The sequence below is a fragment of the Schistocerca gregaria genome, chromosome 1 (genome assembly GCF_023897955.1).
Source record: "Schistocerca gregaria isolate iqSchGreg1 chromosome 1, iqSchGreg1.2, whole genome shotgun sequence".
Taxonomy (NCBI): Eukaryota; Metazoa; Arthropoda; class Insecta; order Orthoptera; family Acrididae; genus Schistocerca; species Schistocerca gregaria.
The window spans coordinates 347,746,418-347,758,646 of NC_064920.1; the positions used below are offsets into that span (position 1 = coordinate 347,746,418).

Sequence of the window (12,229 nt, forward strand, 5' to 3'; positions counted from 1 at the left end):
AGATAAACTGTCCTTAGCCGTACTGCTACGACGGATAAAAAGTAAAGCATTATTGGTAGCCCACATGTTGTTTGCTAAAACAACCGATAACGGCAAACACTAAGGAGAACGTAAGTAGTTAAAAAAAGGCATCCTGTAAGGAAATGGCGAACTGTCAATGGCTGAGGACAACGAGCACAAAGTGGTGGTGTATCACCACTTTACAAATGGCAATGGCTAAAAAAAGACTGTGCTCAATATGCAACCTAGGTAAAACGATCTCATGGCGAGTGTGCCAAGAGGAGGTCTGCCAAGCTGCTGGGAGAGGTTTAATGTCCCGGAGCTTGTTCCCATGAAGTTAAGACAAGTTGTGATACCAAAAAGACACCACCTGTGACAGAGAGCAACACACAGATCTCCTGAGGGAATGGAAGAACTAGTGTGCTGAGATTCAAGGACTGCAGCCTTGGCAGCAGCGTCAGCGGCCTCATTGCCCTTCAGACTGTCGTGAGCAGCACCCACATAAATATCACAGTGGCTCCATCAGGAGTGAGCAAGTGAAAGCTTTCCTGGACCCGTTTCACTAAGGGATGGGCGGTGTACAGCGCACAGAGGCTCTGAAGGGCACAGAGAGGCAGAGCAAATGACCATTTAAAAGCCTGATCTGCCAGATGTACTGCATGGCCTGATACAAGGCGAAGAGCTCCATTGTAAATACAGAGCAGTGTTCCGGTAGCCAATAGTTAAAAATTGGGCACCAATTATGAAGGCACAACCAACACCACAATCAGTCCAAGAGCCATTAACATACACGAAGGTACTATCGCGAAATTCCACACAAAGTTCATGAAACTGAAGGCAATAGAGCGAGGCTGGAGTAGTGTCCTTAGCAAGTGAATGAAGGCCAAGGTTAACACAGGCCTCTTCACGAAGTCAAGACGGTGAATGGTTCACACCCATCAGGAAAATTGAAGGTAGTGCGAAATAAAGCTGCCAAAGCAAGTGCCGAAAGCGGACTCCAGGAGGTAACAGAGAAGAGGGACTTGCCCCCTGCTGCAAACAAAGGAATCATTGAAAACAGAGGCATAGGGTGGGTGGCCACGCATGGCAGACTAACAGCATGCATACCTGCTGAGGAGAAAGTCACAGCGGTAGGGCAGCAGTAGTTCAGCAGCTTCAGCATACAGACTCCGAACCGGACTATTGTAAAAGGCACCTGTGGCCGAATGGATGCCACGATGGCGACTAGGGTTTAGATGGTGTAAGAGGGATGGATGTGCAGATGCATTAACAAAGCACCTATAGTCAAGTTTCGAAAGGACAAGAGACAGGTACAAATGGGGAGGGGGGGGAGGGGGGGTTGGATCAGCACCCCAGGAAGCACCATTGAGGACACATAGGGCATTGAGGGACTGCATACAGTGGGATGCCAGGTAAGACACATGGGAGAACCAAGAGAGTTTACTATCAAGCATGAGCCCCAAGAATTTCGTAGTTTCAACTAATGAAAGGCCGACAGGCCCAAGATGTAAAGATGCTGGGAGAAACCACTTCCCCATCAGAAATTCATACAGACAGTTTTACCAGTGGAAAAACGAGAGGCATTTGGATGCTCCACGAGTAAAGATGATTGAGACAACACTGAAGATAACACTCTACGAAGTAAGTCCATGGAGAACTACAAAAGATGGCAAAATCGTCAACAAAAAGAGAGCCCAAGATGCCCGTGGGAGACAGGGCATTATAGGGTTAATGGCAATAGCAAAGAGGATGATGCTCAGGACGGAACCCTGAGGTACCCCGTTTTCCTGGATAAAGGTGTCCGACAAGGCAGAGTCCACATGCACCTTGAAAACTCAGTCTTTTAAAAATTCCTGAAGGAAACAGGGCAGGCAGCCATGGAAGTCTCATGTGTAAAGAGTACGGAGGATACCAGTTCTCCAGTAGGTGTCATAGGCCTTCTCCAAATTTAAAAACATGGTCAAAGTCTGGGATTTATGCAGAAAACCATTTATGACATTGGTGGACAAAGTAACAAGATGGTCAACTGCAGAACGCTGTGCTCAAAACCCGCACTGTGCAGTCATTATTAAATTGCAGGACTCGAGCCACCATACCAGCCGGACATGAATCTTACTTTCTTGCAAACACAGCTGGTGAGAGAGATGGGGCAGTAACTAGAAGGAAGCTTTTTCCCTTACTGGGCTTAGGTATGTGTATGACAGTGGCTTCATGCCAATGTCCAGGGCATGTGTCCTCTGCCCAGATGCAGCTGTACGTGTTAAGCAGAAAGTGCTTGCCTGCAAGAGAAGTGCAACATCTGAATGTTGACAGTGTCTGGCCAAGGGGTGGAGAATCAGGATGAACTGAGAGCACGATCTAGCTCTCTGATAGTAAAGGCAGCATTGTAGCACTCTCAATTCTGAGAAAAGAAGGTTACCGCCCGAGTCTCCTCCGCTCGTTTCCGATGAAGGAACGCAGGGTTATGGAGGGAAGAGCTTGAAATGTCCGCAAAATGGCGGCCTGAGGTGTTGGAGATAGCAACAGGGTCCACAATAACATCGGCTGCTACTTTTAGGGGGTAAGGGCGAAAGAATACTGGTTCCAAGAGCCGTTGGAAGTTGGCCCACACGACAAAGGAAGGGATTGGACTGTTAAAAGAACTAATGAGCAAAATCCAGCTAGCTTTTTTGCTTTTCCAAAGAACGTGTCGACACTTTGCACAAATCTGTTTATAATGAACGCAGTTTGACAGATAAAAATGCGAAGAGCACGTCTCCATGCACAAATTGTGTCATGGCATGCCTCAGTCCACCAAGATAATGGGACATGGCACCATAAAGAGGAAGTGCAAGAAGTGGAATGTTCTGCAACAGTAAGTTTGTGAGATATTCCACCTGGTCATCACAACTGCGGAAATCTTAATCCTTGAACGTCACCAGGGAGGAGTAAAGCACTGCTCTTTAGGTATGCAGCCAGGTGGGGTAGGAGTCAGCAAATGGATAGCAAAGGGGAAATGGTTGCTCAAGTAGGTGTCAGAAGGAATGCACCACTCAAGATGATGGGCAAGCTGGGCACTGCAAAAGGATAATTCCAAATGGGGATAGATGTGTGAGGAGTCAGAAAGGAATGTGGCTGCTCCAGTGTCAAGGCAGAAGAGGTTGAGTTGATTAAGATCAGCCGAGAGGGCACCTCTTCGACATGTTCTGGGAGAACCCCAAAGTGATGACGTGCATTAAAGTCACTGAGTAGCAGAAATGGAAAAGGTAGCTGCCCAATAAGCCAAAGGAAGTCTGCCCTGGTGACATCAAATGACGGTGGGGGCGGTGGGGGGGACCATAAATGATACAGAGGAAAAAGGTCAGGCGACGAAGGAAAAGGCGAACTGCAACAGCTTGAAGATGGGTACTAACGGAGATGAGTTGACTATGAAAGTCATCCCCAATGAGCAGCACGACACCCCCACAAGATGGAATGCCAACCTCAAGGGGAAGGTCAAAATGAACCAGGAAGAAATCTGAAAGCTCAAAGCGGTCGTGAGGACGCAATTTTGTTTCCTGAAGGCAGAGTACAAGGAGATGCTATGATGCTAAAAGCAGCCATAAATCCTCCTTGTGGGGCTGAAGGCCACAAACGTTACATTGGAGGAGAGTCATGATGAAGAAGAGATGAAGGGGTGCCACCTCAGCAGCTGCCAAGTGATAGCTTGCAGAGTGCCACTTCCACAGGGTACAGAAGCAGGAGAATCCTGCTCCATGGTGTCCACAGAAGCATCTGCTTGCTTGTGCTGTCAGTCTGTGGAGTCGAACGCAGAAAAACGGTTGGTGGTGCACACCAGCAACAAGGAGGCCGGCCAGGCTAAGGTATCATGTGGCACCACTGTCAAAGAGGATCTTCGAGTCGGTGAAGGAGAAGACTGTTTGCTTTTGGTGGACTTCTTCGAGCCTTTCTAGTTAGCACAGGAAGACTCAGGTGTTTGGCTGGAGGGACATAGGATGTCTTCACAGGAGCACTCCTCCTGTCCTCTCCAGCCTACCGGTTGTGTAGCTGGTGGCTTTGTCCCTTGAGGCGAGACTGTGATAGCTTGCTGCACAGCTGGATGGCAGGATGGTGATGCTACCTTGACACTGGGCAACTTCACAACCTAAGAGCTGAATTTGAGGTCGCATGTCAGTGTGGCAATGCTTTTCATGGAGTGATGGGTAACCAAAGAACTATAGGTGCCAGACAGAGAACTCAGGGTTTGCGACTATCCAATAGCTTGCAAGTGACTGGGTAAGGAACTTTTCCATTTACCCTGATATCTTGGACAGCCTACTCATCAACATACATGGGACAATCCCAAGAGGAGGCAGCACGGCTGCCATTGCAGTTGATACAGCAGAGAGATGGAGGCACACAATCGCCCTCGTGCACGTTCCTACCACAGGTTACACATTTGGCTGGGTGTCACAGGTTACACATTTGGCTGGGTGTCTAGTATGGTTGAAACAATGACACTTGTAGCAGCGAATTGGGTTCAGAATGTATGGTCACACTGTGATACTTTCACAGTCTAATTTCATGTCTGACAGAAGCACCACTCTATCATATTAGAAAGAGTTTTGGTGGGCAATAAGAATTAACCTACCTTTTTCATCACCAGATGGATGGCAGTGACACACTGATCATAGAGGCAAGATAGGATTTCGGCCTTGGTCAGACCGTTGAGCAGACTATGTACACTGTGGGAAGAATTCAGAGCTTTATGGGCCTCGACACTAACATGATAGCCCTGGAACTAAGGCAGTAAGCAGTTGTGCTTGAGAATCGCAAGTAGTCTCCAAAAGCAAAGTGCCATTCCATAAATGAGAGCAGGATTTCCCAGAGCTGGCAATTGCATCAACACTTTTCTGAATTATAGACGGATTTACCACGAGGAACCATGGTGCAACTGGAAGGAATTTGAATAGTTAGCCTCATTCTTTTTATGTATAACAGACATTGATTGTGAAGATGATTGGCTCATTGCGAGAAAATCACCACGATTGCCAGCATCTTCAATGGCATGCTCCTGCCAACTAGGGGCCCCTTTCACAAGGGGGTACACCCACCTTAGGTGATTATTCACACTTCAGGTCACACCACCTGAACACCTGATGGGGGACCAATCCACAAATTGGAAAGGTAGCAGCTCAGGCAATCACCTTGGGCCTGGTCTGTACCAGGGGATACATGCACCCGCCCTGTCAACCTGGGGCTGGGATTTATGCGTTACCTAGTCACCTGTTATGTGTCAGACACATGGGCCGGCCTTCAGGAGCACACAGGGAGGAAGAAGAAAAAGAGGAACCTCAAATGCCAAAGCAGAGGAATGAGAGGAGAAGGGGAAAAAAATTAAGGAAAAGTGAATGAAAAACAGTGATAAGATTGATGTCAGCGACAGACAATGTCGAACATCCCCAACAACACCCCAGACACGTTCCCCCCGGGAGGGGAAAAGAATAGCAAAAGGAGAGACATGCAGCATGGAAGGGAAAAGATGCTGCAAAGGCTGTGCCCACATGGTAGCCAAGCATGAACGCACCAAAGAGTGGTGAGTCCCCTGGGGTGTCAGCAGCTTCTGCTTACAGACTCTCAACTGGGCTAGTGCAAAAGGGACCAGTGGCCAAATGGGTCCACGATGGCAGATTGTATAGAGGTGGTGTAAGATGGACGGACATGCAGATGCACAAATGCAGCATCCATAGTTTAGTTTCGAATGGACAAAAGCCCAGTACAAACAGAGGAAGATGGTCTGATCCGCTCCGCAGGATGTACAGCTGAGGACATGTCGGACATTGAGGGACCAGGTAAATCAGGCAGTCAGGTAAGACACTTGGACCACGAAACTTTTCTATGAAGCATGAGCCCCAGGAATTTCATAGTTTCAACATATGTAGGAGCAACAGGCCCAAGATGTAGAGACGGTGGAAGAAACAAATTGTGCGCTATTCATACAAACAGTTCTGACAGTGGAAAATCAAAAGCCACTGTTGATGCTTCGTGAGTAAAGATGATTGAGACAATGCTGAAGATGGCATTCAATGAAATAAGTCGATGGAGAACTGCAATAGACAGCAAAATCACCAAGAAAAAGGGAGACAGGCTATAATAGGGTTAATGGCAATAGCGAAGAGGATGACGCTTAGGATAGTACCCTGAGGCACACCATTTTCCTGCATAATGGTGTTCAACAAGGCAGAACCCACGCATAGCTGAAATGGGGCACACAGCCATGGATGCCCCACTGTAGAGAGTAATGGAGGATACCAGTCCTCCAACAGGTGTCTTAGGCTTCCTCCAAATTGAGAAACAGGGGCACAGTCTGGTATTTCCACAGGAAACTATTCGTGACATGGGCTGACAAAGTGACAATATTGTCGACTGCAGCACAGTGCACTCTAAATCCACACTGTGCAGTGATTAGTAAATTGCAACACTCTAGACACCACACCAGTCGGGCATGAATCATACATTCCATCACCCTTCCACACACAGATGGTCAGAGAAATGGGGTGGTAGGTATGGAAAGTGTTTACCCTTACCAGGCTTAGGTATGGTTATGACAGTGACTTCATGCTAGTATCCGGGAAATGTGCTCTCTGGCCAAATGCAAAAGCATAATGGAAGGAAAAGTGCTTGCCCGCAAGAGAAAGGGGCTACAACATCTGAATGTGACCATCATCTGGTCCTGGGGCAGATGATCGGGATGAAGTGAGAGCATGATCTAGCTTCCTCAAAGTAAAGGCTGCAATGTAGCAACCACGATTCTGAGAAGAGAAGGGTGTCAACTGAATCGCACATACCCGTTTCCAATGGAGGAAGGCAGGGTGATAGTGAGTGGAGCTTGAAATCTCCACAAAATAGTGGCCCAAAGTGTTGGAGACAGTGATAGGGTTCACTATGACCATCTGTCTCTAAGCAGGTTGTGATCCAAAAATGAACAGCATAGAGACAGAAGTGATGACACTTTCTTCAGGACCTGACCATCATTTTGCAGGACAATGTTCAAGGACGTACAGTGCAAGCCGTTACTGATTTGGTTGAGTGATGGGGCTGCAAAGTGCTATACCACCTACTGCACTCCCCTGACTTAAGCCTTCGTACGTTCAAGTCTTTTTCTAAACTGAAGGAAACATCTCACAGTATTCGCTTCAGAACTGCTACAATTTCATTAGGCAATAGACTGCACCGCTCAAACTGTCAACACAACTGGCACTGCTAAGAGTAGCCTACAACTTCCACATCAAATGGCTCCGAGCACTATGGGACTTAACGTCTGAGGTCATCAGTCCCCTAGAACTTAGAACTACTTAAACCTAACTAACCTAAGGACATCACACACATCCATGCCCGAGGCAGGATTCAAACCTGCAACCGTAGCGGTCGCGTGGTTCCAGACTGTAGCACCTAGAACCGCTCGGCCACCACAGCCGGCACTTCCACATCACTGGCAACGGGTTATACACAATGCTGGCAACTATTTTGAAGGTCAGTAAAACTTTGAAACATGTATCTATTTTGTATGAGCTGTAAATTAATAGTTGCCACTATTTAAGTACCAACCCTCGTATATGAAATTCCATGAAATGAGAGGGAGAACAACAGGCCACAAAACATAAAATCACTACTGATTTAACTGGAAGGGCTACAGATGACAAGCCACAGTCAATAGATATGTTTAACAACCATCCTTAAATGTGCTACAAAAAATAAGGATAATCAGTTCAAGATGAAAATCAGTGTGTTGAAGAATCAACTCTCATACAATTCAATCATTTAAATGTCTCCCCTTCTGAAATTAAATATTTTCTCAAAAGTAGAAGCTCATCTGGATTTGGCGGCACTTGAAATACAGAGCTAAGGACTTATGTTCCTATGTAATACGTGTTGCCTTTTCTGAAATATATAATTGATCACTTACTCTAGGCATTTTCCCACTGATATTGAAATATGGCATCATTAAATCTGTATATAAGACATGTGATCAAAGAGAAAGCAATAACGGCTGCCCATTTTAATGCACAAATCATTTCTAATTTTTTGATTGATAAGATGATGTATTCCAGAAGGGTATACTGCACGAGCAACACCAATTCTGCTGCAAACTGTGTGGCATCGAATGTGGTGTAGTGGTTAGCGTCGCTCTCTGGTGTTCTGCAGGCCCCCAACCAAACCCGGTCACGAGCAAATATTTGTTTGTTACTATTTTCACTTCACAAAGGTTCTTAAAATTTTTCATTTTCGTTACGTTAATAAATTATGAAATATTCGAGGTTTGTACAAATAGCAGCACACACCGTTCAGGAGTTCAGTTCTTTATTTGTACTCTGGTGTTCATGATATACTGATTTCAGTGCTAAGTGCTGTATTTCAAAGGGGCATCAGCTTTTGGATTTTGATGTGATTTAGGTTATGGCAACCATTTTTGGCAGAGGTGCAAGGTGCTTCAAAACGTTTACATCACTGTGGCTCCAATCAGGAAATGTAAAATCTGTCACTCACACAGAAAGTAACTGGAATACAGTACATTATTCCCAAAGTCCATATATCAGGTAAATAACTAATACAAAATAGTAGCAAGTCAGCTGTATATCAGGCATAAATTAGTGTTTCCCAGAGATGTTACCAGAACCTGGTGAAATGGCTGAAAGGAATCTACCAAATCACCAAATACAACAGATAGAATAGCATTATGTGTGTGTGGCAAATGTTCAAATCTACATGGATGGCACAGCACAGCAGTGGTTTGAGAAAAAAGAAGAGAAGTTCATTTACTGGGATCAATTCCAGGTCGAACAGACAACAATCAGCAAGACATTTGCTTTATGGAAAATCAATGTCATGGGGAAGCAACACAGCCTTCCATACAGAGCATTTTCTTTGGCCCTGTGGTACATTGTGAATACGAATATGGCAGAAGCTGATGAAATGTCATATTTGATGAAAAGAATCGAAGACATGCACTATGCTCTTCTGGTAAGGATGTTCACCACAAATGACGAATTCATTAGGTGCTGTAAGTACATGAAATAATGCAACAGGAAAGAGTCAGGAGAAAGTATGACCAACTACCAAATGTGGTCCCTTTGGCATGGAAGACCATCACAACATTACCTCAGTCATATGCCAGGTGGTAAGTGAAAAAATAAAAGTACAGTAGTTAATGGCAGCAGGATCTTTTAACTGGCATGAGCAGTGACAACTCGTTCCGGATGTGTGAATGTAGGAAAAGCCAAAACAGTCTAGGGTTGGCAGCTCAGTGCCATCAACAAAAGGATCATGTTCTGCTACCACTAAAGACTGTGAAAGAAGCTACTATCAAACTGCCAACAAGATCTAGTTCAAACCAGAAACAACTTCAATGAGAATTAACTTTTCTGTGAGAATTTTGCAGATGCCATCAGATGTGGAGAGAAAACAGACGAAATAGTCCATTGCAAAACACCAGTGCTGGCATACAGAGGACCATTACAAGACTCAGATCCAGGATGCTGTTGTCAGCTCCAATGAGAATTCCCATAACAGAGTCACTCTCTCTTGGACACACAGCAATGCTATGTGGTGCACTGCATGCAACACAGCATAACTGTTAGCTTCACTGCCTGGCATGCCATGTGTCACCAGTTCAAACTTTACCACCAGCAATTGTTTGCTATCTAGAATTTATCATTTCTGTGGGGTTCTTTAAACTCTTACGTTTGTATATTCTGGAATAACTGACATTTGTAAAAACTGCACCATGCTCCACCCAGGAGTTCCATTCTATCTATTTATTGGCACTTGTGATAAATGTGATTTCAGTGCTGAGTAATTTACTTCAGTGATAACCCTACTTATCAATTTAGTTGTGATTGTAGTAACAATGTGACAATATCTTCAGTAAATCACAGTCCGAGTTTCAGATAGGTTGTTCATCAACTCTGATAATGTTTATTTACATGTTCACTCACCGCATTTTGCTAACCAAAAGAATGTACGTAGTTAAACTATGGAAACTACAGATACGAATATCAACAATTCAGTAAAATATAATTACACTGTAACTTATCGTGGTGATCACATGTCAAGTTGCAGACGGGCACAATTAAAAAGACACTTACACATAAGATTTCGACCTTAGCATTCGTCGGAAAAATTTACATTACCCATTCACACATGACAGGCTACTTCGACAGCTCGTGCCGGAATGCGACTATAGGGTGGGATTGCTGTTTCCTATCTCATGTGGTATTAGCATTCTGGCCAGAGCTACAGGAATTGGCGATCATGTGCTAGGATGTGGAAGGAAAGGATGTAGTGTAATTGAGCGAGTGCACATCAACATACAGTGATTTCGTAAAAATTCCCTAGTTTTAGAAAGCAACTGTCAAAGCATATCTTCTTAATACTCACACGAAGGAATCTTACCACCGAACTAACAGCGAATAGCGACATCATCTGACACGAACCCATTACGGGGAAATACCTGAAAATGCTTACAAACCTTCACAACATTCTAGATTATCCGTTTGACTCTACCTAACATTACGCACTGTGGCCGCGCATTAGTAAGCATTAAATAAAAATTACTACACTATGCGGTTGAATTAACACGGAAAACAACCGTCTGCCGGTTTACATCAATAACTACCTAACACTACACGTTAGGCAGCAAACGGCAGATGTCCACATACCAGTCATCTAAGTAAGGGCAGGGCACCATACATACCAATAAAATAATGACATTTCTTCAAATACCTTTAATTATTGCTGCCATTCAGGCCCCACCCACAAACGCATTACATTTATTACATCACTCTACAACCACAGTTTAAGACCCTGACCCACTGTTATCACAGACAGAGGTAAACATCATTCGATTAGTCGTTTTTTTCGATAGGGAACCAGTCACAGTTGTTCTATCATCTGCAGTATAGACATCAAGGATAGGACCGTATTACGACGGTCTAGACCACAGCCTAACAGTCGTGACACTTCGCCCCGATTTTGTTGCCATACCGCGACAGCAGCGCCCCAGCGGCCAGTAAAATTGTGAGTTCGGCGCAATCGTGAAAGCGAATAGTGTTTGTTTGATTTCTACAATGGTTTTTGCAAGTGGGAGCGTTTGTATCACAATAAATTGCAGCAACAACAGGAAGAAGACACCACAGTTGTCTTTTTTTTAGATATCCTAAGGGTCCTGAGAGGTATATACCATTATGTTACTTAGGTTAGATTACATTAATACTTGTTCCATAGATCGTGAATACGACACTTCGTAATGATGTGGAACGTGTCAGGTTAATAAAAGATGTCTGTACAAGATATTACATTACACAAAATATTGCATGACACTAACGTTGAAGTTGGTTTTTTCCCCGCTCCCTTAATTTATATCTAAAAATTCAGCCAATGAGTAGAAGGAGTTGTCATTTAGAAATTCTTTTAATTTATTTTTAAATGTTGGTTGACTATCTGTCAGGCTTCTGATGCTGTTTGGTTGGTGACCAAAGACTTTTGTGGCAGCATAATTTACCCCTTTCTGTGCCAAAGTCAGATTTAACCCTACATAGTGAAGATCATCCTTTCTCCTGGTGTTATAGCTATGCACACTGCTATTACTTTTGAACTGGGTTGGATTATTAACAACAAGTTTCATAAGTGAATATATATACTGTAAGGTTACTGTGAGGATCCCTATATCCTTAAATAGATGTCTGAGAATGACCGTGGGTGGGCTCCAGCAATTATTCTGATTAAACGTTTTTGAGCAATGAATACTTTTCTACTCAACGATGAATTACCCCAGAATATGATGCCATACGAAAGCAGTGAATGGAAGTAAGCATAGTAAGCTAATTTACTGAGATTCTTAGCACTAAAATTTGCAATGACCCTAATAGCATATGTAGCTGAACTAAGACGTTCCAGCAGACCATCAATGTGTTGCTTCCAGTTAAGCCTCTCATCAATGGACACACCTAAAAATTTTGAAAATTCTACCTTAGCTACAGACTTCTGTTCAAAGTCTATGTTTATTACTGGAGTTGTGCCATTTACTGTACGGAACTGTATATACTGTGTTTTATCGAAATTTAAAAAGAGTCCGTTTGCTGAGATCCACTTAATAAATTTGCGAAAAACATCATGTACAATTACATCACTTGGTTCTTGGATGTTTTTACTATACTTGTATCATCAGCAAAAAGAACTAACTTTGCATCTTCATCAATGTGGAGTGGTAAGT

The 12,229-nt window shown here is 44.1% G+C and overlaps 1 protein-coding gene across 1 annotated transcript in view; it reads right to left on the reverse strand.

Moving 5' to 3' along the window:
* The window catches only part of LOC126345031 (biogenesis of lysosome-related organelles complex 1 subunit 5), a 38,461-nt gene extending 27,468 nt beyond the window's left edge, over positions 1-10,993 (reverse strand). The window contains exon 1 of the mRNA XM_050002070.1: positions 10,741-10,993. Coding sequence (XP_049858027.1) covers positions 10,741-10,759 — 19 coding nt within the window. The 5' untranslated portion in view covers positions 10,760-10,993. The remainder of the gene's footprint in view (positions 1-10,740) is intronic.
* Between the last annotated feature and the right edge of the window lie 1,236 nt (positions 10,994-12,229).